This window comes from Crocuta crocuta, unplaced genomic scaffold (assembly GCF_008692635.1).
Source record: "Crocuta crocuta isolate KB4526 unplaced genomic scaffold, BGI_CrCroc_1.0 scaffold142, whole genome shotgun sequence".
In the NCBI taxonomy this organism is placed as follows: domain Eukaryota; kingdom Metazoa; phylum Chordata; class Mammalia; order Carnivora; family Hyaenidae; genus Crocuta; species Crocuta crocuta.
This window is the reverse complement of record NW_027528892.1, coordinates 2,309,862-2,334,996: the sequence shown is the minus strand read 5'-3', so window position 1 is coordinate 2,334,996 and position 25,135 is coordinate 2,309,862. Positions and strand designations below refer to the sequence as shown.

Sequence of the window (25,135 nt, the reverse complement as noted above, 5' to 3'; positions counted from 1 at the left end):
GTGACTCCCTCTCTCTCTGACCCTCCCCTGCTCACGCTGTCTCTCTCTCTCCTAGAAATAAATAAAAAAATTTAAAAAAAAGAAAAATACATCTTTATTACAAAAGCAATACATACTTACCACAAAAAATGGTAATGAAAACGAAATGAAAACAAACCCTTCCCAAGTTCTTCCACATAATGGCAATCCTTATGAACATTTTATAGCATTGTTTTTCCAATTATTCTCTGTATACATATAGACACACACTGCATTTAATCACAAAAACACAGTTGCACTCTAATGGGTAAATAATGTGTGATATATCCATACAATGGATATATCAGCCTTAAGAAGGAATGAAGTATTGATAGATGCTATATCATGTATAAGCCTCGAAAGTAATTACACCAAGTGAAAGAAGACACACACAAGAGGCCTCTGGGGGCCCAGTCAGTTAACCACCTGACTTTGGGTCAGGTCATGATCTCCAGTTTATGAGTTCAAGCCCTGCGTTGGGCTCTGTGCTGACAGCTCAGAGCCTGGAGACTCCTTCAGATTCTGTGTTTCTCCTTCTTGCTGTCCCTCCCATACTCATGCTGTCTCTCTCTGTCTCTCAAAAATAAATTAAAATGTTAAAAAAAATTTTTAAAGAAAGAAGACACACAAAAGACCACATGTTATATCATTTCATTTATACAAAATGTCCAACACAGCCAAATCCACAGAGACAAAGAAGACTTACATTTTTTAAGGCTGGTGGGCTGGGCTTTGAGAGTGACTCCTATTGTGTATGAGAATTTTTTTTGGTAGTGATGCAAGCGTTGTAGAATTAGATGATAGTGATGGTTTTACAGCTTTTTGAATATACCTAAAACCCACTGAACTGCACATTTTAAAGGGTGATGTGTATAGCATGTGAGTTATATCTCAATAAAAAAAGAAAAATATTGAGGCGCACCTGGGTGGCTAGGTCAGTGAAATATCTGACTTTGGCTCAGATCATGATCTCACAGTTTGTGAGTTCAAGTCCTGTGTCGGGCTCTGTGCTGACAGCTCAGAACCTGGAGCCTGCTTCAGGCTCTGTGTCTCCCTCTCTCTCTGCCCTTCCCCTGCTTGCACTGCGTCTCTCTTTGTCTCTCAAAAAATAAATTAAAAAAATGAAAAGTATTGATAACTTGACATCTCCCTCGTGCCCTGTCAGCCTATCAGCTTCAGGACTGCTGTAGGGTTCTGCGGAATGCTGCCTGGACCTCCTTGTTCCGCAGACAGTAGATGACAGGATTGCACATGGGCGTGACCACCGTGTAGATGACAGACAGCACCTTGTTGAGGTCCATGGCTTCTATGCGGCTGGGACGGGCGTAGATGAAGAGAGTGGCTGCGTAGAAGATGCCCACCACTGCCAGGTGGGAGGCGCAGGTGGAGAGGGCTTTGCGGCGGGCAGCGGCTGATGGCATGCGGAGCACAGCCCTTCCGATGGCCACATAGGAGGCAATGGCCATGAGGAGTGAACCCCAGAGGATGACGATGGCCGAGATGAAGTCCACCAGCTCGGTCAGGGCCACATGGGTGCAGGACAGGTTGAGTAGAGGGGAGACGTCACAGAAGAAGTGGTTGAGGACATTGGGGCCACAGTAGGACAGGCTGGCGATGCATGATGTCTTGGCCACTGAGACCAGCAGCCCCCCAAGCCATGAGGACAAGGCTAAGCCCAGGCAGATCTGGGGCCTCATGAGCAGTGGGTAGTGGAGTGGGCGGCAGATGGCCACGTAGCGGTCATAGGCCATGGAGGCCAGGAGGGTGCACTCTGTGCAGATGAGGACTATGAAGAAGAAAAGCTGTGTCATGCAGGCTGTGAAGGAGATATGGTAGGGTCCAGTCCACAGCCCGACGAGCAGGCTGGGCATGGTCACAGACACGTAGCACATCTCCAGGCAGCTCAGGTTGCCCAGGAAGAAATACATAGGCTTGTGGAGCTCGGTGTGACTGCAGATGAGGTAGATGATGAGCGTGTTCTCCAGGAGGGTCAGCAGGTAGAGCGTCAGGAAGACGGCAAACAGGACATCCCTTATGTCCGGCCTTGTGGACAAACCCAGCAAGACAAACTCCTGGACTCTGGTCATGTTGGCCAACTCCAGGGACCTCTCCATCTAAGAACAAAACACATCAAAATAGTTTGCACATCTTTCTCTCTACAGCTTGCCTTACCCTACCTCCAAGCTGTTGTATCACCTGAGTAAATGAAATAACCTCGTGTCAGTTTCTCTGCCTCCATTCGTGCTCCATCTTGTGGTTTACAGGTTCGAGCCCCACGTCGGGCTCTGTGCTGACAGCTCAGAACCTGGAGCCTGCCTCTGATTCTGTGTCTCCCTCTCTCTTTCCCCTACCCCCTTGCACTGTGTGTGTGTGTGTGTGTGTGTGTGTGTGTACATCTCTCTCTCTCAAAAATAAACATTAAAAATTTTTTTAATTAAAAAAAAGAGGAAGCAGACAACACCGAAGATACTTGTATAGAGGAAGAGGGTCTTCTCACACTGAACAGTTCTTGATCCACAACCAAAGAGTCTCTAGACAAGGGAGCCCATGGAGAACCAGACTGGGACTGGATCACCAGCCCCAGGGGTGAGGAGTCCAGTGAGGCCTTGGAAGAAGACAGGAACTACGTGGAAATCGAACAATCAGTGAGATCTTTGAAGACCTCATCTTCAACTATACAAGAAGAAGATAGCCATTTCTGTTTTTGTCTTACTATTTTTGCTTTTTTTAGTATTGCTGTTATTTTCATTAAGAATCACAACAAAATGGAAGATTTTTCTTTCCAGTTCAAAGCAGGAAATGTGTCATGATGGTCTTTGTTCCAAAATGGTGGAAGGTCATCGTCTAGACCAGAGTGTTAATGAGGCAATGGTTTCTCTGAAGATCACCAATGATTATAGTATTTAATGCACTGTGATCTGAGTTGCTTATTATGCAATTTTTTTTGCTTCACTTTTTGTTATATCATCTTACGTGGATGTTTGCCACAGGCAGATGGTGCCTAAATGAGAGGTAGGTCTCTCTTCATCTTGCTTTGGCACTTTGAAGCAAAATGTCACAAACAAGAGGTGTATAACTGTTTACCTACTTATTAGAGGTCAGCTCAGTCAGCTGTCCAAAGCGTGGAGCTAAGCATTATCTGTTAGTTTTGTTCCAGATTTCTTTATTGTACATCTTCTGGAAGTGTTAGTAATCCTAGCTTTAAAAGATCCCAACCTTGTAGTTAAATCCTAAAATATCTGGCCCTGCTGGCTCAGATGTTCTTTTTGCCCTCCAGATACTATTTTTTAAGGTTTATTTATCTTTGAAGGAGAGAGAGACAGAGTGTGAGCAGGGGAGGGACAGAGAGAGAGGGAGACACAGAATCTGAAGCAGGCTCCAGGCTCTGAGCTGTCAGCACAGAGCCTCATGTGGAGCTCAAACTCATGAGCTATGAGGTCATGAATTGAGCTGAAGTCAGACACTTAACTGACTGAACCACCCAGGCACCCCCCAAATACTATTTTTTAATGCTTATTTATTTATTATTTTTGAGACAGACAGAGAAAGCATGTGGGAGGGGCAGAGAGAGGGAGAGAGAATCCCAAGCAGGCTTCGTACTGTCAGTGCAGAACCCAGTGTGGGGCTTGATCTCATGAACCGTGAGATCACGACCTGAGCTGAAATCAAGACTCAGTTGCTTAACCAACTGAGCCACCCAGGCAGCCCCCAAATACTATTTTTTAAGCATACATTTTATGCTCCCAGACTGTAATCTACAAGAACGTGTGTAATAGAGCTTGGCATATAAGTAAATGTTTTTTTCTTTTAGGAAAATTGCTTTGGATANCTACCGCAGCAACTTCTTACTTGACACATCCCCAAAAGTAAGGGAATCAAGAGCAAAAATAAACGATTGGGACCTCATCAAGATTAAAAGCTTCTGCACAGCAAAGGAAACAACCCACAAAGCTTTGGATATTTTTAGATAATTAAAACATAATTTAAGGTAATGATATTACTCAATCTGACCACAATTTTAGGTAACACATTAATAAATGTCTCTAGAATTTCTGGCAATAGAGAGATTCTGCAGTTTACAGTGGACACACATAAAATGTGATAGAGATACCATATTTTGGCCTGAATTACTGAATTAGACTTAAAGGTAGACATTGTGGCAAAATAGTAGTAAATACATATACAATTGCTTTTAGTTAGCACTTGAATGTAGCGCAGTTTCCTCCAAGCTTTCAAGCCAGAAGCAAAGTTTAAAATTATATCAGGTTTGTTAACTTTGTTTATTCCTTTATAGGAAGTTTGAGTAAATCTTAGGGGCCATTATCATTTAACTAATATTGTACCTAGGCCTTTCAAATTAAAATTATACCTGAATGAAGTTGTTTGCATACATAAAAGATATATGCATGTACAGTGGCTCCGCCCTTGTTTTATTTTCTTCTGTTTATTTTTCATAATAACTGGAAATTATATATGTATTTTATTTTAGCCTGTACTTCTTTTTTTAAGTTTATTTATTTATTTTGAGAGAGGGTGAGAAAGAGAATGTGCATGCAAGCTGGGGAGAGGCAGAGAGAGAGAGAGAGAGAGAGAATCCCAAGCAGGCTCTGCACTGTCAGTGCAAATCTGGGTATGGGGCTCAAACCCACAAACCGTGAGATCATGACCTGAGCCAAAGTCAAGAGTCTGTCTGAGCCACCCAGGTGCCCCTAGCTTGTGTTCTATAAGAGAGTTGATCAATATGTAAAAAGGTGATTTGGACCATGGTTTACTTACAAGGGTCACTGCAACTTTTTAGAAAACATAACGTCTAATAATATATAATAACATCCACTCAGAAAGCCCAGGCTATCCCGTGGGCATGTGCTTTGTGTACAAATGGAAGAAGTGAGGGGCGCCTGGGTGGCTTAGTCGGTTGGGCGTCCGACTTTCGCTTGGGTCATGATCTCGCGGTTCGTGGGTTCGAGCCCCGCGTCGGGCTCTGTGCTGACTGCCAGCTCGGAGCCTGGAGCCTGTTTCAGTCTGCGACTCCCTCTCTCTCTGGCCCTCCCCTGCTCACGCTGTCTCTCTCTCCTAGAAATGAATAAAAAAAAAAAAAAATGGAAGAAGTGAGAAGCCACCATTTCTTCCAGGCAAGCAATTTACTGTCCTAATAAGGAAAGGAAGCACAATGGAAATACACCTGAGCTGTTTCATTGCAGTAATTTTTCATACCTGAAATTGTATTATTTAATATTTTAAATAAGAGTTTTTATAATTTTTTTTGAGACAGAGAGAGAAGCAGCGTGAGCAGGAGAGGGTCAGACAGAGAGGGAGACACAGAATCTGAAGCAGGCTCCAGGCTCTGAGCTGTCAGCACAGAGCCCGACGCGGGGCTCGAACCCACGAACCGTGAGATCATGACCTGAGCCGAAGACAGGCGCTTAACCAACTTAGCCACCCAGACACCCCTGAATAAGATTTTTTAAAGAAATAGCAAAGATATTTTTAATGAAAGGGAAAGTTGTATACAAATGAGTTATTACTTTTGATAAAGTTGGATTAGTCCTTTTTTTAAGGTGCCATTTAAAAACAATTCTACAGGGGCTCCTGGGAGGCTCAGTCAGTTAAGCATCCGACTCAAGTTCAGCTCAGGTCATGATCTGTTGGTTCATGAGTTCAAGCCCCATGTCAGGCTCTGTGCTGGCAGTGTGGAGCCTGCTTGGGATTCTCTCTCTCTCTCTCTCTCTCTCTCTCTCTCTTTCTCTACCCCTCCCCTGATCATGCACACTCTCTCTCAATAAACTTTAAAAATTAAAAGTAAATAAATAAAAACAATTATGCAGTGAACTTCAGTGCTTCTCCTGGAGACTTGCCGTAGAGAACAATGTTTCTCTCTATTCTGAGATTCCTCTACTGATCTGATGACATTTATTGATGAAATATACCACCACCATCTATTCAAGAAGGGGGTCAGCTATGGCAATTTTCTAGAAAAAAAACAGTGGAAGTTTGATGCCTCATTCTCTATGGGGGGCTCTATACTCCCCACCTCCCAAAATTTCTTATTATAAAGACGGAGACAACATTAGTTGCATATATGTTATGTCCAGGTTGGGTCCTTTTTAAAAAAATAATTTTTAATGTTTATTTATTTTTTTAGAGAGAGACAGAGTGCAAGGAGGGCAGGGGCAGAGAGAGACAGAGACACCGAATCCGAAGCAGCTCCGGGCTCCGAGCTGTCAGCACAGAGCCCAACATGGGGCTCGGACTCCTGAACCGTGAGATCCTGACCTGAGCCGAAGCTGGACGCTTCACCAACTCAGCCACCCAGGCTGGGTCCTTTTAACAAACCATTTCATTCATTGCTCAATACCCTGCAACGCAGCTGTCATTTCCTTGTTGTTTAAGGTAAAGAAATGGAGTTTCCCAGAGGCTACAAGGACAAATTGAAGACACTGGGATTTTTTTCAAACGAGTCCTGTCCAATTTCACCACCCAGCAGGGCCTTGCATGAGGTTGCACTGTTTACGAAACATGCCCTCGGTCTGTTTGAGGGCCACGTGCATCTCACTCTGTCACAAAGCCTTCCTGGCACATCCTGGCACAGCCTCACCCTACATCTATCCTGGCTGCACAGCACACACGATGCTTACTCTAGCCCTCCTCTGCCTTCTTCCTTTCACAGACATCTTCTCTGGAATGGAACGGGCGTATCTTTGAGTCCTAGACACTTCACTGGGTTCTGCGTGCAGAGTGAACACTGGGAATTACAATAATCCCCATTTTCCAACATCTACCAGCTGCCAAATGTTGTGTCAGGAGATCTTTGCTCCTATTTTGCCCTCATCACAACACTGAGAAGTAATCACCAACATCCCCATCATACAGATGTGGAAACTAAGGACCACAGAGTCCGCTTGTCTCCCCAAAGCCTCCCAACAGCAAGGAGTAGAACAGAGATTCAACTGCCCAGGTGTGGCTGACCCCATAACTCATTATTTTCTTCTCTATCTCTTGGGATTTGGGGTGAAATTTTCATCTTATTGGGTTTTTAAATAATTTTTTAAAAATGTTTTGAAACATGTTGGCCAAAGAAGAAAGGAAGAGTAGCCTTCTAGGCTAGGAAGGGAAGGTTAGGACTGAGAGGGCCATTTGAAGGTACCCAGTGTGACATTTTTGTATTTTGTAGGAGGAAACTGAAAATATTTGGGCAGGAGCAAGGGCTGTGGTTGGTGCTACAGTTACAAAGTTCTAATGGATTTGAGTTTCCCCAAATCCCCGATGTCAAGTGGCTACAGCTGTATGGTGTCAGAATCCTGGACAAAGACGCTACAAGTTGGATCTTATTTCATCGTCCCGTTCACCTTGTGAGGTAAACTTTATTTTTTAGTCCCATTTCACTGATGAAGAATCAGAGGTATAGAAAGTATAAGGCATTGCTCAAGTACCTTGGCAAACTATGGAGATGGTGCCCAGTTTAGGTTCGCATTCTGGAGCCATATTCCACCAGTTCCTTCACCAGACTGGGTCTCAGTTCCCTTGATGACACGTCTAACTTCAGAGAAGATTAAATGCGGCAGGGAGATTAACGCAGGCAATGCTCAGTGAAGCCTGTTTGCTCCAGGCCAACAGTGGCTGGAACTGTGCCCAGTCCTGAAACAAGCACATTACATCCGCCCACAGCGTTCGTTCCCCCTCCCAAGGAGGCTGTGGGGTCCTGGATACGACTCTCCAGACAAGCCCCTCTAGCACTGGATGGTGGACCGCCTCTTGGTGCTAAAGTAGAATGCCTCCACTGCTCTGTCCCATCTGTGTCCCCTCCCCCACCAGAATTTTCCCTTCCACGACCCACGTTCTCTCTGCCCCTGCATCTGTTCATAATCCCTCTCTGTCCCTGCTCCAGTCTCTCTTCTGTTACGAAGTAGCCCATGAATTCAACATCATAGCCAGTCACCTTAGATGCCAAGAGGTTTTGTTTTTTGTTTTCGTTTTTGTTTTCTGTTTATCTTACATAAAATCCAATCAATTTAACTTCAAAGGTCACGTTGGAATTCTTTAGCCCAGAAGCAGAGTGCCCAGTGACTATTTAGGATTTTTGCTTCATCCCATAAACATTTATCCAGCATCAGCAAGGTACTAGGTACTGAGCATGGCATGGTGAGGGTGGAGGGTGAACAAGATATGCCCCATCCAGAGGGGTTTTCTCTCTGATTCTTTCTTTTTTTTCCTCATCTTACTATCCTATTTTATTATTTTATTATTTTTTAATAGTTTATTATCAAGTTGGTTTCCATATAACACCCAGTGCTCATCCGCACAAGTGCCCTCCTCCATGCCCGTCTCCCCCCTTCCTCTCTCCCCCACACCCATCAGCCCTCAGTTTGTTCTCAACATTCAAGAGTCTCTCATGGTTTGCCTCCCTCCCTCTCCTAATTAGGAGGAATCATTAAGTTCCTCCTAATCCTCCTATACATTCTTATCGGTGCAACTTGGATAAGTTACTTAGCCTGTCTGGCACTCAATAGCCTTTTATGAAAAAAAAGATAGATGTAATTATCTTCATCTCAAAGTATGTAATAACATCTCCACTATTACATAAGAGTCAAATAGGAGAAAGACAAACATTGTATGCCTCCACTCACATGTGGGATCTAAAAGCAAAACGAATAAACAAGCAAAAAGCAGAAGCAGACCTATAAATACAGAGAACAAACTGTTGGTTGTCAGAAGGGAAGGGCTGGGGGTGGGGGGTGGGCAAAAGGGGTGAAGGGGAGAGGGAGGCACAGACCTCCAGTTACGGAATACATAAGTCATGGGCATAAAAGGCACAGCTTAGGGAATATTGTCAATGACACTGGCATACGGTTGTGTGGTGACTGATGGCGGCTACACTTGTGAGCACAGCAGTTGGTGCAGAGAATTGAATCACTGTGTTGTACACCTGACCCTGATGTAACATTCTGTGTCAAATATACTCAAATAAAAATTATGGGGCACCTGGGTGGCTCAGTCGGCAGAGTGTGTGACTCTTGATCTCGTGGTTGTGGTTTCGAGCCCCAACTTGGATGTAGAGATTACTTAAAAATGAAATCGTGGGGCACCTGGGTGAGTCGGTCAGTTAAGTGTCCGACTTCGGCTCAGGTCATGATCTCATGGTCTGTGGGTTCGAGCCCCGCATCGGGCTCTGTGCTGACAGCTCAGAGCTTGGAGCTGCTTCAGATTCTGTGTCTCCCTCTCTCTCTGCCCCTCCCCCAGGCATGCTTTGTCTCTCTCTCTCTCTCAAAAATAAATTTAAAATTTTTTAAATTAAAAAAAAGACATCCAGGTGTGGCCCCACTTTGACCAAAGTCACCCAACTAGTTGGGGAGGTTCCCAGCCTCCAACCCTTTTCTATCGACCCTGAGAGACATAATTCAGTCTTGAGAATCACACAGACCTGGCCTCCGGCTCTCAATCCAGCTCACGTGAAATCAAGCCTGTTGACTTACTCTAACTGACCCTCAGTGTCTCCATCTGTAAAATATGCTTATAACTTTATCCGAGATTATCAGGACAACTGATGGCGCTCCCACAAGAACAGCACCCAGAAAAGCACAGGACACTTAGCTGTGCCCTAAATACCATTTCCATCATGATATTTCCTTCCCATTGTCTACACATACACACACACACACACACACGCGCACACACACACACACACACACACACACACAGACCTGTCCAGTCCCCTTACCAGAACAGCTCAACTAAACTGGGCGTTATCTAGTCTTCTTCCCTCTGTAGGGTCTCTGGTCAGTGATCAGATGATCTGGGCATCCACTCGGGGACAGAATTTTCAGGAACCAGTTCAGCAGTCGGAGGCGAGGATGTCTCCTTGAATTCCCACCGCCCCGGAAAGGGCTCTACCCCAATGGACCCGCTTCGCACCTTCATCCACTGCACACTCTGAATGGGCTCCTGTCTGGATTCTGCCAAGTTGCGTCCATCCTCACAGCCGGTAGGCAAGCAGAAAGGCCAGCTTAAACTACGGCTGGGGATCTTGAGACCTCTCTCTCCCCTAATCTCTGAGGAGTTACAGACCAGATGGGACTTTTTTTCTCAGTCTCAGTTGGGTCTGAGGGAAGAAGGCAAAGGTGCCCCTACTTTGGGGATGGGTCTGTAGGCCCCATCACTAAGCATGCATTGACACCCTACTGTGTGCTAAAACGTGTTCCATATGCCAGGAAAACAAAATCAAATCAGACTTCACTTCTGCTTCCCAGGTCGGGTCAGGGGAACGTGGAAGCCCATAAGGGCCAGAAACTGGGGGAGCAGAGAGGAAGGGGACTAATCCAGTGTGCACATGTGCAGGAGACATTCAGAACACGCTGGCAGAGCTGAAGGCTCAGAGAGTCTTCTAGAATTACCTTCACTCAGCAGCCAAGAAACATTCCATTTGTACACTAGGCACATACTAGGTCATATGTAAGGATTTTTAAAATCTTTTTAAAATTTTTTGGAAAATAAATTTTAATAAAATAAATTTATTTGAGAGAGAAAGGAGGGACAGAGGGAGAGAGACAGAGAATCCAAAGCAGGTTTCACACTCAGCACAGAGCCCAAGGCAGGGCTCGATTCCACGACCCTGGGGTCACGACCTGAACTGAAATCAAGAGTTGGATGCTTGACTGACTGAGCCACCCAAGTGACCTGTTAGGTTAAAATTAAAAAAGTCTCATGGTGCCTGACTGTTTTGGTCAGAAGAGCAAGTAACTCTTGATCTCATGGTGGTGAGTTCAAGCCCCAAGTTGGTGTAGACATTACTTTTAAAAATATAATAATAAATAAATAATAAAATTTTCAAAAGCACTCCCCTTTTTGTCTCCTGTATGAATTTAGAATTTCTCAGTATGCTATGTCAGGCCCTGGATTCTATGTGCCCAGGCAAGACTTTCTGCTTCACTTGCTATGAACTCCCCCACCCCATGTCTGGAACACCTAGGTTCTGCTATACCTTTGCTTATTCTGATCCCTGTCTGAAGTACCCTTCCCTGTCTCCGTTTTTTTCCTGTAGCAAATAGGACTCATCCTCTGAGGTTGAATTATTTGGAAGAGCTATCACTAGCTTTATTTATCACTGACACCAACTTCCCCATTTATCTTTAAAATGTTTTTTAATGTTTTATTTTTATTTTTGAGAGAGAGACAGCATGAGCAGGGGAGGGGCAGAGAGAGAGGGAAACACGGAATCTAAAACAGGCTCCAGGCTCCGAGCTGTCAGCAAAGAGCCCGACGTGGGGCTTGAACCCACAAACCATGAGATCATGACCTGAGCCGAAGTCGGATGCTTAACTGACTGAGCCACCCAGGCCCCCCTCCCCATTTATCTTTATGGATTTTTAAATGGGTAAAATACACATAACATGAAATTCACCATCTTAGCCCTGTTTATAAGTGACAGTTTGTGGCATTAAGTGCATCCACGCTGTTGTGCAGCCATCCAGCCGCCCGTCTCCAGAACTCTTTCCCTCCTGCAAAGCTGAAGTTCTGCACCCACTATACATTGACTCCCCATTCCCCCCACCTCCCAGCCCCCCGAATCCACTGTCCTACTTTCTGTCTCTGTAACTCTGACTACTCTGGGCTGCTGGTGTAAGTGGAATTATGCAGTATTAGTCTTTTGTGTGACCAGCATATCTTACTAGCATGAAGTCCCTCCTTTCATCTGTGTTCCAGCGGGTGCCAGAATTTCCTTCCTTTTCAAGGGGGATAATATTCCACTGTGTATGTAGACACCACGTTTTGCTTATCCACTCACTCTTCATGAACACTTGGACCCATGTTCACAGCAACCTTATTCACAAGAACAAAAAATAATTTTTTTAATGGGCAAAGGAGGAGCATCTGGGTGCAGATTATTATTTGCTATTGTGAATAAGGCTGCTGTGAACATGGGCGCACGAGTATGTCTTTGAGATTCCGTTTTCAATTTTTCTTCAACCCCAACTCCCTTTCTCAGTGCTACCTGGGGCTAGTTGGATGCCTTAAAAAATATTTTTTAATTTTTTTTTTTTTTGAGAGAGAGATAGAGACAGAGACAGAGCATGAGGCAGGGGGAGGGGAAGGAACATAAAGAGAGAAGGAGACAGAATCAGAAGCAGCTCCAGGATCCGAGCTTTCAGCACAGAGCCTGACACTGGGCTCAAACTCATGATCCACAAGATCATGACCTGAGCTGAAGTTGGACGTTTGACCGACTGAGCCACCCAGGCGTCCCTGGATGCCTTTAGATCAGGGGCTTGTAGGGCTGGTCCCAGACCTAGCTGGAGCTCACAGACATGAGAGGGGCTTCCAGTATCTCATGGGTTCTGATGAGGGCAGTTGATGGTGGCTGTTGTCTGACCTGAAGCTCAGCTTAGCAAGTTGCGTCAAGAAAATAGGTCTATCTTCTGTGTGTGTGTGATTTTTTTCATTTGAGTATAATTGATAATGTTACATTAGTTTCAAGTAGAGCACATAGTGATTGGACAAGCGGATACATTGTGTGATGCTCACCACAAGTGTAGCTACATGGCTATTACAATGCCATCGACTATATCCTTATGCTGTGCTTTTACCCCCATGACCTATCTTTCCTTGGCTGGAAACCCGTATCTTTGACCCCCTTCAGCCCTTTTGCCCAACTCTTCACCCCCACCTCTCTGGCAACCACCAGTTAATTTTCTGTATTTATAGATCTGATTCTGCTTTTTGTTCATTTATTCATTTGGGTTTTTTAAAAAAAGATTCCACGGGGCGCCTGGGTGGCTTAGTCGGTTAAGCGTCCGACTTTCGCTTAGGTCATGATCTCGCAGTTCGTGGGTTCAAGCCCCGCGTCGGGCTCTGTGCTGACTGCCAGCTCAGAGCCTGGAGCCTGTTTCAGTCTGTGACTCCCTCTCTCTCTGACCCTCCCCTGCTCACGCCGTCTCTCTCGCTCTCTCCTAGAAATAAATAAAACATTAAAAAATTAAAAAAAAAGAAATAAAAAAAGATTCCACATATGAATGAAATCGTATGGTATTTTTCCTTCCCTGACTGACTTCCCTTAGCATTGTATACTCTAGGGCTCCATCCATGACATTGTAAATGGCAAGATCTCATCCTTTTTATGGCTGAGTAATATTCCATTATATATACCTCACATCTTCCTTCTCCTTTTCTCTGTTGAGAGACACTTAGGTTGTTTCCATATCCTGGTTGTTATAAGTGATGCCGCCATAAACACAGGGGCACATATATCTCTTCAAATTAGCATGTTCGTTTTCCTTGAGTAAATATCCCCCATAGTGGAATTATTGGACCGTATGGTATTTCTATTTTCAGTTTTTAAAGGAGTCTCCACATTGTTTTCCACAGTGGTTTCTCCAGTTTACATTCCCACCAATAGTGCACAAGCGTTCCCTTTTCTCCACCTCCCCAACTCCTGTTATGTCTCGTCTTTTGTACTTTAGCCATTCTAACAGGTGTGAAATGACATCTCATCATGGTTTTGGTTTGCATTTCCCTGCTAGTGAGTGATGTTGAGCATCTTTTCATGCATCTATCGGCTATCTGTGTCTTTTTTAGAAAAATATCTATTCTGTTCCTCTGCCCATTTAAAAAAAAAAAAACATTTATTTTTGAGAGACAGAGAAGGGGGTGGAGAAGGAAGGGCAGAGAGAGAGAAGGAGACAGAAGATCTCTGACAGCACTCATACAGGGCTTAAATTCACGAACCATGAGACCATGACCTGAGTCGGAGTCAGAGGCTTAACACATGAGCCACCCAGGAGACCCCTCGCCTCCTGCCTAGTTTTTAATCAGATTGTTTGTTTCTTTAGTGTTGAGTTGTACAGTTTCCTTATATATTTTGGATATTAACCCCTTATTAGATATATCATTTGCAAATATCTTCTCTCATTCAGTAGGTTGGTTTTGTTTTGTTGGTGATTTTCTTTGCTGTGCAAAACCTTTTTTACTTCAATGTAGTCCCAATAGATTATGTTTGTTTTTGTTTCTCTTGCCTTAGGAGACATATCTTAAAAAACACTGCTATGGCTGATGTCAGAGAAAGTACTGTCAGTGTTACCTTCCAGGATACTTTATGGTTTCAGAGCTCACATTTTAGGTCTTTAATCCATTTTGAGTTTATTTTTTTGTATGGTGTAAAAAAGTGGTCTGGTAGCATTGTGTTAGATATAGCTGTCCTATTTTCCAATCACCATTTATTGGAGAGACTTCTTTTCCCCACCGAATATTCTTACCTCCTTTGTCATAGATTAATTGACCATCTAATCATGGGTTTATTTCTGGGCTCTCTATTTGGTTCAAGAAAATGGATACTTCATTAGACAAACCACATATAAGTCAAGTAAGAATGAGGGCTTTGGAGAAAGAGTCAGGTTAAAATCCTGATTATGTCAGATACTAGTTGTGTGGAAATATTTCTTTTATAACTGTATCTTTTATGTTAAGTATGGTTGATATCTTCATGTGTTAGTAGCTGAGGGTTTGGTATGGATTTTCCATCCATACAAAACCATTGGAAAGGTGTCAACATACCTGGAGGAAGTTTTTAATTGTTTCAATTAAATTGTTTCAATTAATAAACAAGTATTTACTTTTAAAAAAAACTTGAATCTTATGAAAGTAAATATTTCCTTTCTCATTTTGAATTAGCCATTCTTAGGAAGTGTAAGAAACAAATGTTATATATCTTTCCAGGACTTTTCTATATGCAAATATATATGCTTTTGTTTTTCACAAATGGGATCACGCTATGCATACTTTTTATTATTATTTAACTCTATATCATGATTCATCTTTCTAAATCAGTATGTAGTCATCTCACTCATAGTTTTTTAAAAGATTTTAATGTTTTATTTATTTCTGAGAGAGAGAGACAGCATGAGCAGGGGAGGGTCAGAGAAAGAGAGAGACACAGAATCTGAAACAGGCTCCAGGCTCTGAGCTGTCAGCACAGAGCCCGACGCAGGGCTTGAACCCACAAACCATGAGATCATGACCTGAGCTGAAGTCAGACCTTTAACCGACTGAGCCACCCAGATGCCTCTCACTCATAGTTTTTAATAGCTGAGTAGAATTCCATTGTCTGGTAGTCACCATAATTTATTTTACTAATCCCAGTGGTGTAAATTTAGGCTGTTTCCCATTCTTATCATTCTAAACAATTCTAAAATGAAAATTATTGTAAATAGGTCTATTGATGCAAGTGTATTTATAAGGTTAATTCCTAGTTGTGGCCTTTTGGAAGCAAAATAAATATATGGTATAAATGTCAAGGGATGCTACCAAACTATTCCCTAGAAATTCATTCTGATGCAGCCCCCTATCAGTAGTGAAGGAGAGGAGAGAATATCTTTAATAAATATTTATCAGAGCCCTCAGATAAGGTAGCTGATACTACAGGACAAGATCCTTGGAGACAGGATAGAGTCTTACTCACCCTTCATCCTTAACACCCAACAGAGACTAGTACATAAACAGTAGTAGAAAGAGAGACAGAAGGAGAAAGTTATTCTGAGAGACACGTGGGGTGGGGGGAGCATGGCTTTCAGTAGCAGGAAATGGATGTGAAGGATGAGCAGCAACTCAAAACGGAGAAAATGCCAGGAGCTGGGCTATTTTAGAGGCAGAGGGGAGGGTGAGTCAGGTATAGGCCGAATTCAGGATCCTGAAAGCTTATCTGATGTCTTGGAAAGCCTCTTTCAGTTTCGAGCTAGAAAAAAATCAGATTCCAAAGTTAAGTAAGAAAAAAAACATTAGGGAGTGTCTGGTGGCTCAGTCCCTTAAGCTTTGGACTTTGGCTGAGGTCATGACCTCACAGCTCATGAGTTCAAGCCCCAGGTCGGGGTCTGTGCTGACAGCCCAGAGCCTGGACCCTGCTTCGGATTCTGTGTCTCCCTCTCTCTCTGCCCCTCCCCTGCTTGCACTCTGTCTCTGTCTCTCTCAAAAATAAATAAGCACTGAAGAAAAATTTTTCTAATAAAAAATAATTTAAAAATAAAGAATCGGAGTTTTCAGGGTCACCAAAGCCATTAAAAACAACAAGCACAATCAGCACGTCTTGTGGACACGCACGGTCATAAAATTGGGAAGCAAGCATGTGACTGACATCAGAACATCTACAGACTCGCCACGGGAGCATCGTGAGGTCAGGGCCATGGACACCTGATCCCCGGCCTACTGTCTCAGGAGCCAGCGTGGGTCCCTCCACGCGGCATGTGCCAGTGGCTGCCTAGCAACAGAAGAAATGTACAAGCGGATGTTATGTGCGGCAAAGGCACATCACGCCCCCAGCTGTGAGTCCCAACATTCCTCGTCTCTGACCCAGAGGCCTCATGTCTTCTTCCAGCATCTATTTCATCGGTGAGGTTGTAAGGAGGTACAGTCCCAAACCTGTCACAGTGCTGGGCAGGCGGGAAGGTGCAGGCTGGCAGCACACACCGAGGCAGCAACACCTTGCCTCTACACCCCCAGTGTGTAGCTTCCCAGAGGGAACTGCCGAGGCAGCAGGTGGGGCTAGACACAGCTCCTGCTGGGTGCTGGCAGCCTCGTCCTGAAACCAGCCGCAAGAGGTCAACATCCATCCATCCTTCTCCTTCAGCCACTGAGGATTTCTGGGACAGTCTCTTTTGTGTGCACATCTGTCCCTCTCTCTCTCTCTCCCTCTCTCTCTCTCTCCCTCTCTCTCTCTCACACACACACACACACACACACACTGAGCCTAGGCTCTTGCCTTTGTTACTAATTGGTGTGTGTGTGTGTGTGTATGTGTGTGTGTGTGTGAATACATCCTCCCCAGAAAGGCTGCAGAGAAGAAACTCAGTTTACAGCCCAGAGTAGGCAATCCAGAATACTAATTTATTTCCTCCCTCCTCAGCCCTGCTTCTTAGAAGCTAGCTTTTCTCCCCAGAAGCCTCCGGAAGGCCCCTTTCATGTCCTTGTTCCGCAGGCTGTAGATGAGGGGGTTCATCATGGGGGTGAGGGCGCCATAGGCTGTGGAGATGATCTTATCTCGGTCATGCATGATCTTGTCCTGAGGCATCATATACATGGAGATGGCCGTGCCGTAGAAGAGGGCCACCACCGTGAGGTGAGACCCACACGTGGAAAAGGCCTTGCTGTGGCCCTCTGTGGACCGCATCCGCAGCACGGCCACCAGGATCCTTCCGTAGGAGGCCACGATGAAGGCAAAAGGAGCCAGCAGGGTCAGGGCACTGGTGCCCACCATGAGAGACTCATAGACCTGCAGGTCAGAGCAGGCCAGCTTCAGCAGGGCCAGAAGCTCACACGAGAAGTGATTGATGACGTGGTGGCCACAGAACTCCAAGGGCATGGTCAGCACGGGGACCACGGTCAGCAGGAATGCTGCCATCCATGAGGTCCCAGCCAGCAGGCTGCAAAGCCGGGGCCCCATGCGCGTGGCGTAGCGCAGGGGGTCAACAATGGCCACACAGCGGTCATAGGCCATGGCAGCCAGCAGAAGACACTCCACGACACCCAGATACAGTCCCACGGCCATCTGGGCCACGCACTGTCCCAGCGAGATGACGGGGGTGGCCACCAGGCAGTTGATGAGGACCTGGGGCACACTGGACGTGGTATAGCACACATCCAGGAAGGACAGATTGCTGAGGAAGAAGTACATGGGCGTGTGGAGCCGGGGGTCATAGCAGATCATGAGCAGGATGAGGCTGTTCCCGAGAAGGGTGACGATGTAGGACAGGAGGAGCAGGCAGCAGAAGATGGCCTGAGCCCGTGGGTACTCGGAGAGTCCAAGGAGAACGAAGTAGATCTCCTGGGTGCTGTTCCGGCTGTCCATGCCCCTTCTGAAACTCCAGCTGGGTGGGAAAGTATGGGTGATCTTGAGAGGTCTTTCGGAAACTGGCAGCTTTTTATAAATAAGGTGGGACTCTTTCAAGGCACTGCCATGAAAGTATTCCTGGACACTGCTGCACAGATTATTACCCCTTTACCCCTCCATAGCTATGGCCCTTGCTAAAGAATCTTTGCTTAACATATTCCACCATTCAGTAGCTCTCACTGACTCATTCAATTACATAGCCATTCATTGATTCATGGTTTAATGGATCGGCAAACAGATTGGGGCATTCAGTCATTGATTCTTTTACATATTTGTTAATGGATTCATTCATGCATTTATAACTGTCATTCACTCACAAATCCACATATGAGTTGATTCACTCATTATCCATTTAATGGATTTATTCACTTATTTAACCAACGTCTTCAAGCAGCTCCAACTAGACCAGACTCTATCCCAGGCAGTGGGTAACAACAAAACAGCCTCTGCCCTCAAGGAGTTGACACCACTAAAGAAAAATTTGAAAAGTAACATCAGGGGGCACCTGGGTGGCTCAGTTGGTTAAGCGTCTGACTTTGGCTCAGGTCATGATCTCGCAGTTCACGAGTTCAAGCCCCGTGGTGGGCTCTGTGCTGACAGCTCAGGACACGGAGCTTGCTTCTGATTCTGTGTCTCCCTCTCTCTGCCCCTCTTCCACATGTGCGCGTTCTCTCGCTCTCTCTCAAAAATAAATAAAAACATTAAAAAGCAATTTTTAAAAAGTAACATCAGTGTGCTAAGTCAAGCGTTAAGAACTTGCTCTGTCCCCATCATGCTCCCTTCCCTGAAAAACTGTGTTTGCACGTATCCAAGGTCTGCAACTTCTAGAAGTTTATCCTACTGATGTGATCACATGGGCAAACTGACATGAATGAGATTATTTTCAAACACATTTTTAAAACTTAAGTACTAGGTTATATTCCAGGAAATGGAAAACTATCAAATATAAATACAGGACCAGGTAAAGAAATTGGGGCCCATTCATGACCAGAATACTCTGCAGAAATGAAGAGGAATAAGAAAGAAGAAGAAGGAATATATATATATAATATTATATTATATTAATATATATTTATATGTCTATAAATAAATATTATATGTCTATAAATATATATTATATATTTCTAATATAATGTTAAACTAAAAGTGTGGAAGTGAGTTTGGTGGAGGTAGTAATTGTATGGGAACAGCTGGGTATGGTTCAGTGAAGGAAAGAACAGTAGCTACAATTTTTTACTGAGGAAGAAAATGTGTTGTAAACCTCTATCTCCTCCTTTGACCCAACACCCCATCTGAACACTGTCATTTGAAGGTGATGAGAGAGGACATGTCTGAAACCAGGACAAAGGAGCACAGTGGGAACACTACAGTACCCGCCTAGGGCTTGTCGGGATTTGTTTCTGACATGAGGTAAAGGGACCCCGTCTGAATGAGGGGATGAAAATGCTTCCCAAGGAAATTATGGAAGAGTGTTGGGAGAAAAAAGTGACCCGGTTAGCTTGGCCNATGGACAGATGGATGGATGGATGGATGGATGGATGGATGGATGGACAGATAAAGCTGCATCAGGCTAAGCGTCCTCTTCCCACACTTGCCCCGTACCCAGCCACACACCTGGTACTGGCAGAGTCTAATCCAGGAACGTCACCCCTTCCTTCCGTGAACAAACAGGAATCAGGCTGCTCTCAAACTTAGGGAAGAATAAGAAAGAATTCCAAGGAGCCCGTGTACAACATCTTGTTTCCTGGCATGTTCCCCTCCAGTGTCCCCGAGAATAAGGACATCTCCTCTCCCTCCGTCTCTGTCTCTTTCTTCAGCCTCCCACACAGCCTCCAGAAAGCCCCACGGAGATGGATGGAGCTGGAGCTGGGGAAGAAGTGAAGCAGCAGAGAGGTGAGTAATTGGAAGTCCCTTCCCCCTGCGGTCTCTGGAGGGTCCTGGGCACCACCTGGGAATCCATGCTTGTTAGCAAAGGTGGGACTGGGATGTTTGAAAAACAAACTTCCTGGGTCTCCCGGAGCCTTGAGAGGAAAAGTTGTGTGTGTGGAGACCCCCCCTTCCCCCAGGGTCTGCGCTGCTGGCCGTGGGCAGGTGACCGCAGACAGAGAGCCGCCGTCTGGGTGTGTGGCAGTCATTCCACGTGGACCTGGGGCCTTCCTGAGCATCACATCTCCGTGTGTGAGGTGGACAGAGGAATCCCTGTTGTTGTGGCCCAGGAAGGGCTCACGGATGTAGAGCGAGAAGACCATGACAACGAGCTTGGCACTCACAGCCGGGCCCCGGTGTTCTCTTGTGGGACATCGCAACTTCACGGCACGTGGACCTCACACAAGGCCGTTCTGCCACCGCAAAGCAGCCTCTCCAGTCTGTAGGGTGACCAACCATCCCAGCTTCCCCTACACTGTCCCAATTTTAAGACTGAATGTCCCATGTCCCAGAAACTCCTCAGTGCTAGACAGCCCAGGAAGGTTGGTTAGCCTGCCTGTGACCTTGAGACACATGACCTTGAGACAGCACATTGTTATCCTTTGGGCTTCAGTCTGTCCAAAGACAACAAGGGGACTGGGGTCTATCACTGATTTTCGAACTCCCTTTCTTTGGAAAGTAGCTGTTTTGCTGGTGTGTGGGCTCCCAAGAAACAAAGGCAAAGCTTTCGTGAAAAATTCTGCATGATCTCACTTGCAGGTGGGATCTGAAACGGTCGAGGAGGCGGAAGCAGAGGGTTGAACAGGGGCTGGGAGTGGGTCAGAGGGGACAGAGTTGCCCTTATACAGGGCTGATGAGCCTGGAGATCTAGTGAACAGGGTGACTACACTTAGGAATTCTGTATCAAATACCAGAAACTTGCTGAGAGCTTTCAGCTGCTCAGTCACATAGACAAAACAGCAACTGAGGGAATCATTCCACTATGTAAACACACATCAAGTCATCCTGCTGTGCACCTTAAATACCACATCTTTACTGAAAACTAAATGACAAAGAAGCATGAAAGTATGTGTATGCGGAAGAGGCAGGTCATAAATTCAAATATTCAGTAATTTTACGGCTTTCTATTTTGACCTATATTGGTTTATAAATTTTGTGCTGCCTCAGTCTACATCCCAAGTGTGGGCGCACATGCGCATGACACTGGACAAATCGAATCTGAAGTTCACATGTGAGTATAAAAGAGCAATTTAAATGGGAAGCCAGGTGAATCTCAAAGCTATGGAAATTAGTAATAAGGAAATCTGACCAATAAACTACAGAGAGTGAAGACACTGTCCGACACACACACGTTTGTCTAACGTACAGGAAAACAGGACACAGGAGTGAAGACAGAACAGTGTTTTCAGTAGATGGTTGTCATCCAATTCACTGCTCTTACGAGAAAAATTTTTTTTGGTCTCAAACTATTCTTTGTTTTTAATATATGAAAATTGTTTACTTTTTTTTTTTTAAGGAAACCAACTAAAAGACTTTTCTTCCTGAAAACAAAAACATGCTCCTTGGAGAAAGTGGGAAGGAAAAATTACATTTACTCCAAATGTGCAGAGATCTCCCCAGATGCGGTCGGCATGTTTCCTTCAAGTATTTTTTTTATTTAGTTGAAGAATAGTTGACACACGATATTATATGACTTTCAGGTGGTCAACACAGTGATACAATTCTATACATTACTCAGTGCTGCCACAGTAAGTGTAATTATCTGTCAGCTTATGACATGATTGCAATGTTATTAACTATATTCCCCATGCTGTATTTTTAATCCTGAGACTTATTTCTTTTATAACTGGAAATTTGTACCTCTTGATCCCCATCACCTATTTCACCCATCCCCCACACACTTCCCCTCTCGCAAATACCAGATTGTTCTCTGTGTTTAAAGGTGTTTGGGTTTTTTTTCTAGATTCTACATGTAAGCGAAATCGTATGGTATTTGTCTTTCTCTATCTGAGTTATTTCACTCAGTATAATGTCCTCTGGATCCATTCATACTGTCACAAATGGCAAGAAATTATTGTTTTTAATTTTTAAATGTTTACTTATTTTTGAGAGAGACAGACACACAGACAAACAGACGGACTATGAGCGGGGGAGGGGCAGAGAGCGGCAGACACAGACTCTGAAGCAGCTCCAGGCTCCAAGCTGTCAGCACAGAGCCTGACACGGAGCTTGAACCCATGAAGTGCCAGATCATGACCTGAGCCGAAGTCGGATATTTAACCGACTGAGCCACCCAGGCGCCCCTAGAAATTCTTTTTTGTGGCTGAAGAATATCCCATTGTGGACATAACCCATATCTTCTTTATTTGTCTATCAATGGACCCTGCTTCCAAATCTTGGCTTTTGTAAATAATGCTGCAACAAACAGGGGTGCATGTATCTTTTCAAATTAATCTTTTCATTTTCTTCAAGTAAATACCCAGCAACGGAATTCCCGGCTCACAGGGTAGTTCTGTTTTTAACTTTTCAAGGAACCCCCATGCTGTTCTCCAGAGTGGCTGCACCAGTTTGCATTCCCACCAACAGTGCACGAGGCTTCCTTTCTCTCCACCATCCTCGCCACACCTGTTGTATCCCGGGTTGTTGACTCCAGCCGTTCTCACAGCGTCCGGTGACCCCTCACTGTGGTCTCAAACTTAGGTTCTCTCTAAAGGAAAACGTAAAGGTAAGGTCAAAACAAAACAAAACAAAACAAATGGGGGCGCCTGGGTGTCTCAGTCAGTTAAGCTCCGACTCTTGCTTTCAACTCAGGTCATGATCTCACAGTTCGTGAGTTCGAACCCAGAGAATTCTCTCTCCCCCTTTCTCTATCCCTCCTCCACTGACGCACATGCACGTGTACTCTCTTTCTCTCTCAAAATAAACAAATCAATATAAAAAAATGTAATGTTAAAAACAAACAAGGGGCGCCTGGGTGGCTCAGTTGGTTAAGCGTCCGACTTTGGCTCAGGTCATGATCTCACAGTTTGTGGGTTCGAGCCCCGTGTCAGGCTCTGTGCTGACAGCTCAGAGCCTGGAGCTGCTTCGGATTCTGTGTCTCCCTCTCTCTCTGCCCCTCCCCTGCTCATGCTCTCTCTCTCTTAGAAATAAATAAAACATTAAAAAATTAAAAAAACAAACAAACAAACAAAAAACTCTTGGAGGACCATATGAGATCCATGCTCTGGAGTATGGAGTGAGGATGTCTAACCCAGTGCAGCTGATAAACTAGGATACACTAATACTAAGCACCCTATTTATTTAAAAAAAAAAAAACAAAAAAAACCCCACAAACTTAAGGGAACAAAATGTCAAGATATGACATGGGAAATTATTTGCAACGCATGCATTTGAAAAAGAGCTCATATCCTGAACACAGAAGTAACTCCTATAAATAAACCAATGAGAGAGAGGGGGAAAAAAAAGAAACTTCAGTAGAAAACAATAGGGAAGCAATTGAAACTATCACATCAGAAAGGGGTGCTGAACGGCCATTGCTTAATATGACACGCGCACACACACACACACACACATTTGTTAACAATCAGGAAAATGCAGAAGTGCAATCGAGAGGCATGAGCCACAAGCCCTCCCACACGGCGAGCATCGACACGGCGCTGAGCACGGCCGGCGGTCAGGGGCGCGGGGACCCAGCCTGCGACGAGGCACTTCCCCCCCCCACGCGTGTTCAGGGGTAACGCGTGGACGTGAACGCTGTGACAGGCACGAGAAGGCTTACTTAGCGTTAAACTAGAAACCACACAAACGTCCTAACGGATGAGAAAGTGTGAAACATTCACCCCAGAAAGCAGTAAAAACGAGCAAGTGACAGCCACGCACAACACAATTAAATGTCACAGATGTGATGGACGAGATAGCCAAGAACAGCTAGGAAGTCTAGAAACAGCTCACACTGGGGCGCCTGGGAGGCTTAGTCAGTTAAGCGTCCGACTTTTGCTCAGGTCATGATCTCACGGTTCGTGGGTTCGAGCCCCGCGTCGGGCTCTGTGCTGACTGCCAGCTCGGAGCCTGGAGCCTGTTTCAGTCTGTGACTCCCTCTCTCTCTGACCCTCCCCTGCTCACGCTGTCTCTCTCTCTCAGAAATAAATGAAACACTAAAAGAAAGAAAGAAAAAGAAAAGGAGTCTGTTTGCTTTTCTGTGACTCAAGGGCGCCATCTAGTGACCACACGGGCACTGAGGAACTCAAGTCCTCAAATTAGAGCAAATGAGATATTTTTATAACGAGTTGTTTATATTTCTTTTTTTTTAAGTTTTTAATGTTTATTTATTTTTGAGAGAGAGAGACAGAGAGACAGAGAGAGAGGCAAAGAGAGAGGGAGAGACAGAATCCAAAGCAGGCTCAGGGCTCTGAGCTGTCAGCACAGAGCCCGAGTGGGGCTTGAAATCACTGAGCTGTGAGATCATGACCTGAGCGAAAGTCGGACACTTAACCAACTGAGCCACCCAGGCGCCCGTCTTTGGGATTTTGCTGTAGTTTAGTAAAGTTTTCCCCGATGACAGTAACTGCACGTGCCAGGGTTCAGTATGTCAATGCAGGGCTTCAAGGGGATTCCTGCAGACCTGGCCTGGGCTTAGCATGTGAGTCTCCCTGGACGTGTGCCTACGTGCACAGTGACACACACACAGCAGCCATGTCCAGCAGCCCTGGCTGTGAGCGAGGGCCGGGGAGGGTCTGCACTTGACAGATGAGGGCGCCGGGCTTCCTCCTGTCTGGCCCCATCTGGCCCCGAGCCCACTTCTCCCGCATCCGCACCTCATCCTGTCTCTCAACACCTGGGGACTGAGTGGGGATTCCAGACCTGGCTTCTTTCTCTGCCCTCTGGCTTGGGCATTTGGGGTTTGAGCAGGGTCCCGATAAGGTAAAGATGGGCAGGCGGGGGGCTTGAGACCCCAGCTTCGTTGTTTATGGAGTAATCTCCAAACTCACCTCCAATTCCCCTACCCCCCACCCCCACCCCTACAGACACACGAGATGAAGGAATGTATCTGGGCTCTCCTGGGCTTGCACAAAATGAAACGGATCATTGCAGGAGTCACGAAGTTTTACACACAGCAGGTAAACAGAGCTGGAAATGACAGCCATTCGTTTGTTTCTTTCCCAAGAAGTGGGGCAGGACTTGCCAAGGGGAACCAGGAGGGAGGGCACTGGATTGGGTCACTGGGCAGAGCGGGGGTGGGGGGAGACTCGGCAAGAGTAATTACTCTGCTTTTGGGGGAAGCAAGGGACCAGGCAGAGTGAGCAGGTAGGACTGGCCAGTTTGCAT

At 45.3% G+C, this 25,135-nt stretch overlaps 2 protein-coding genes across 2 annotated transcripts; both read right to left on the bottom strand.

Annotated features, from left to right (window-relative positions):
* Positions 1-1,193: 1,193 nt before the first annotated feature.
* LOC144225774 (olfactory receptor 6Z7) lies at positions 1,194-2,132 on the bottom strand. The gene has a single exon (XM_077757049.1). It carries the CDS (start codon positions 2,130-2,132, stop codon positions 1,194-1,196), a length of 939 nt encoding a protein of 312 aa, XP_077613175.1.
* A 14,777-nt stretch (positions 2,133-16,909) lies between these two features.
* Positions 16,910-17,842, bottom strand: LOC144225714 (olfactory receptor 13H1-like). Its single transcript, XM_077756951.1, has one exon. The coding sequence runs from the start codon at positions 17,840-17,842 to the stop codon at positions 16,910-16,912; it is 933 nt and encodes a 310-aa protein (XP_077613077.1).
* Positions 17,843-25,135: the final 7,293 nt, after the last annotated feature.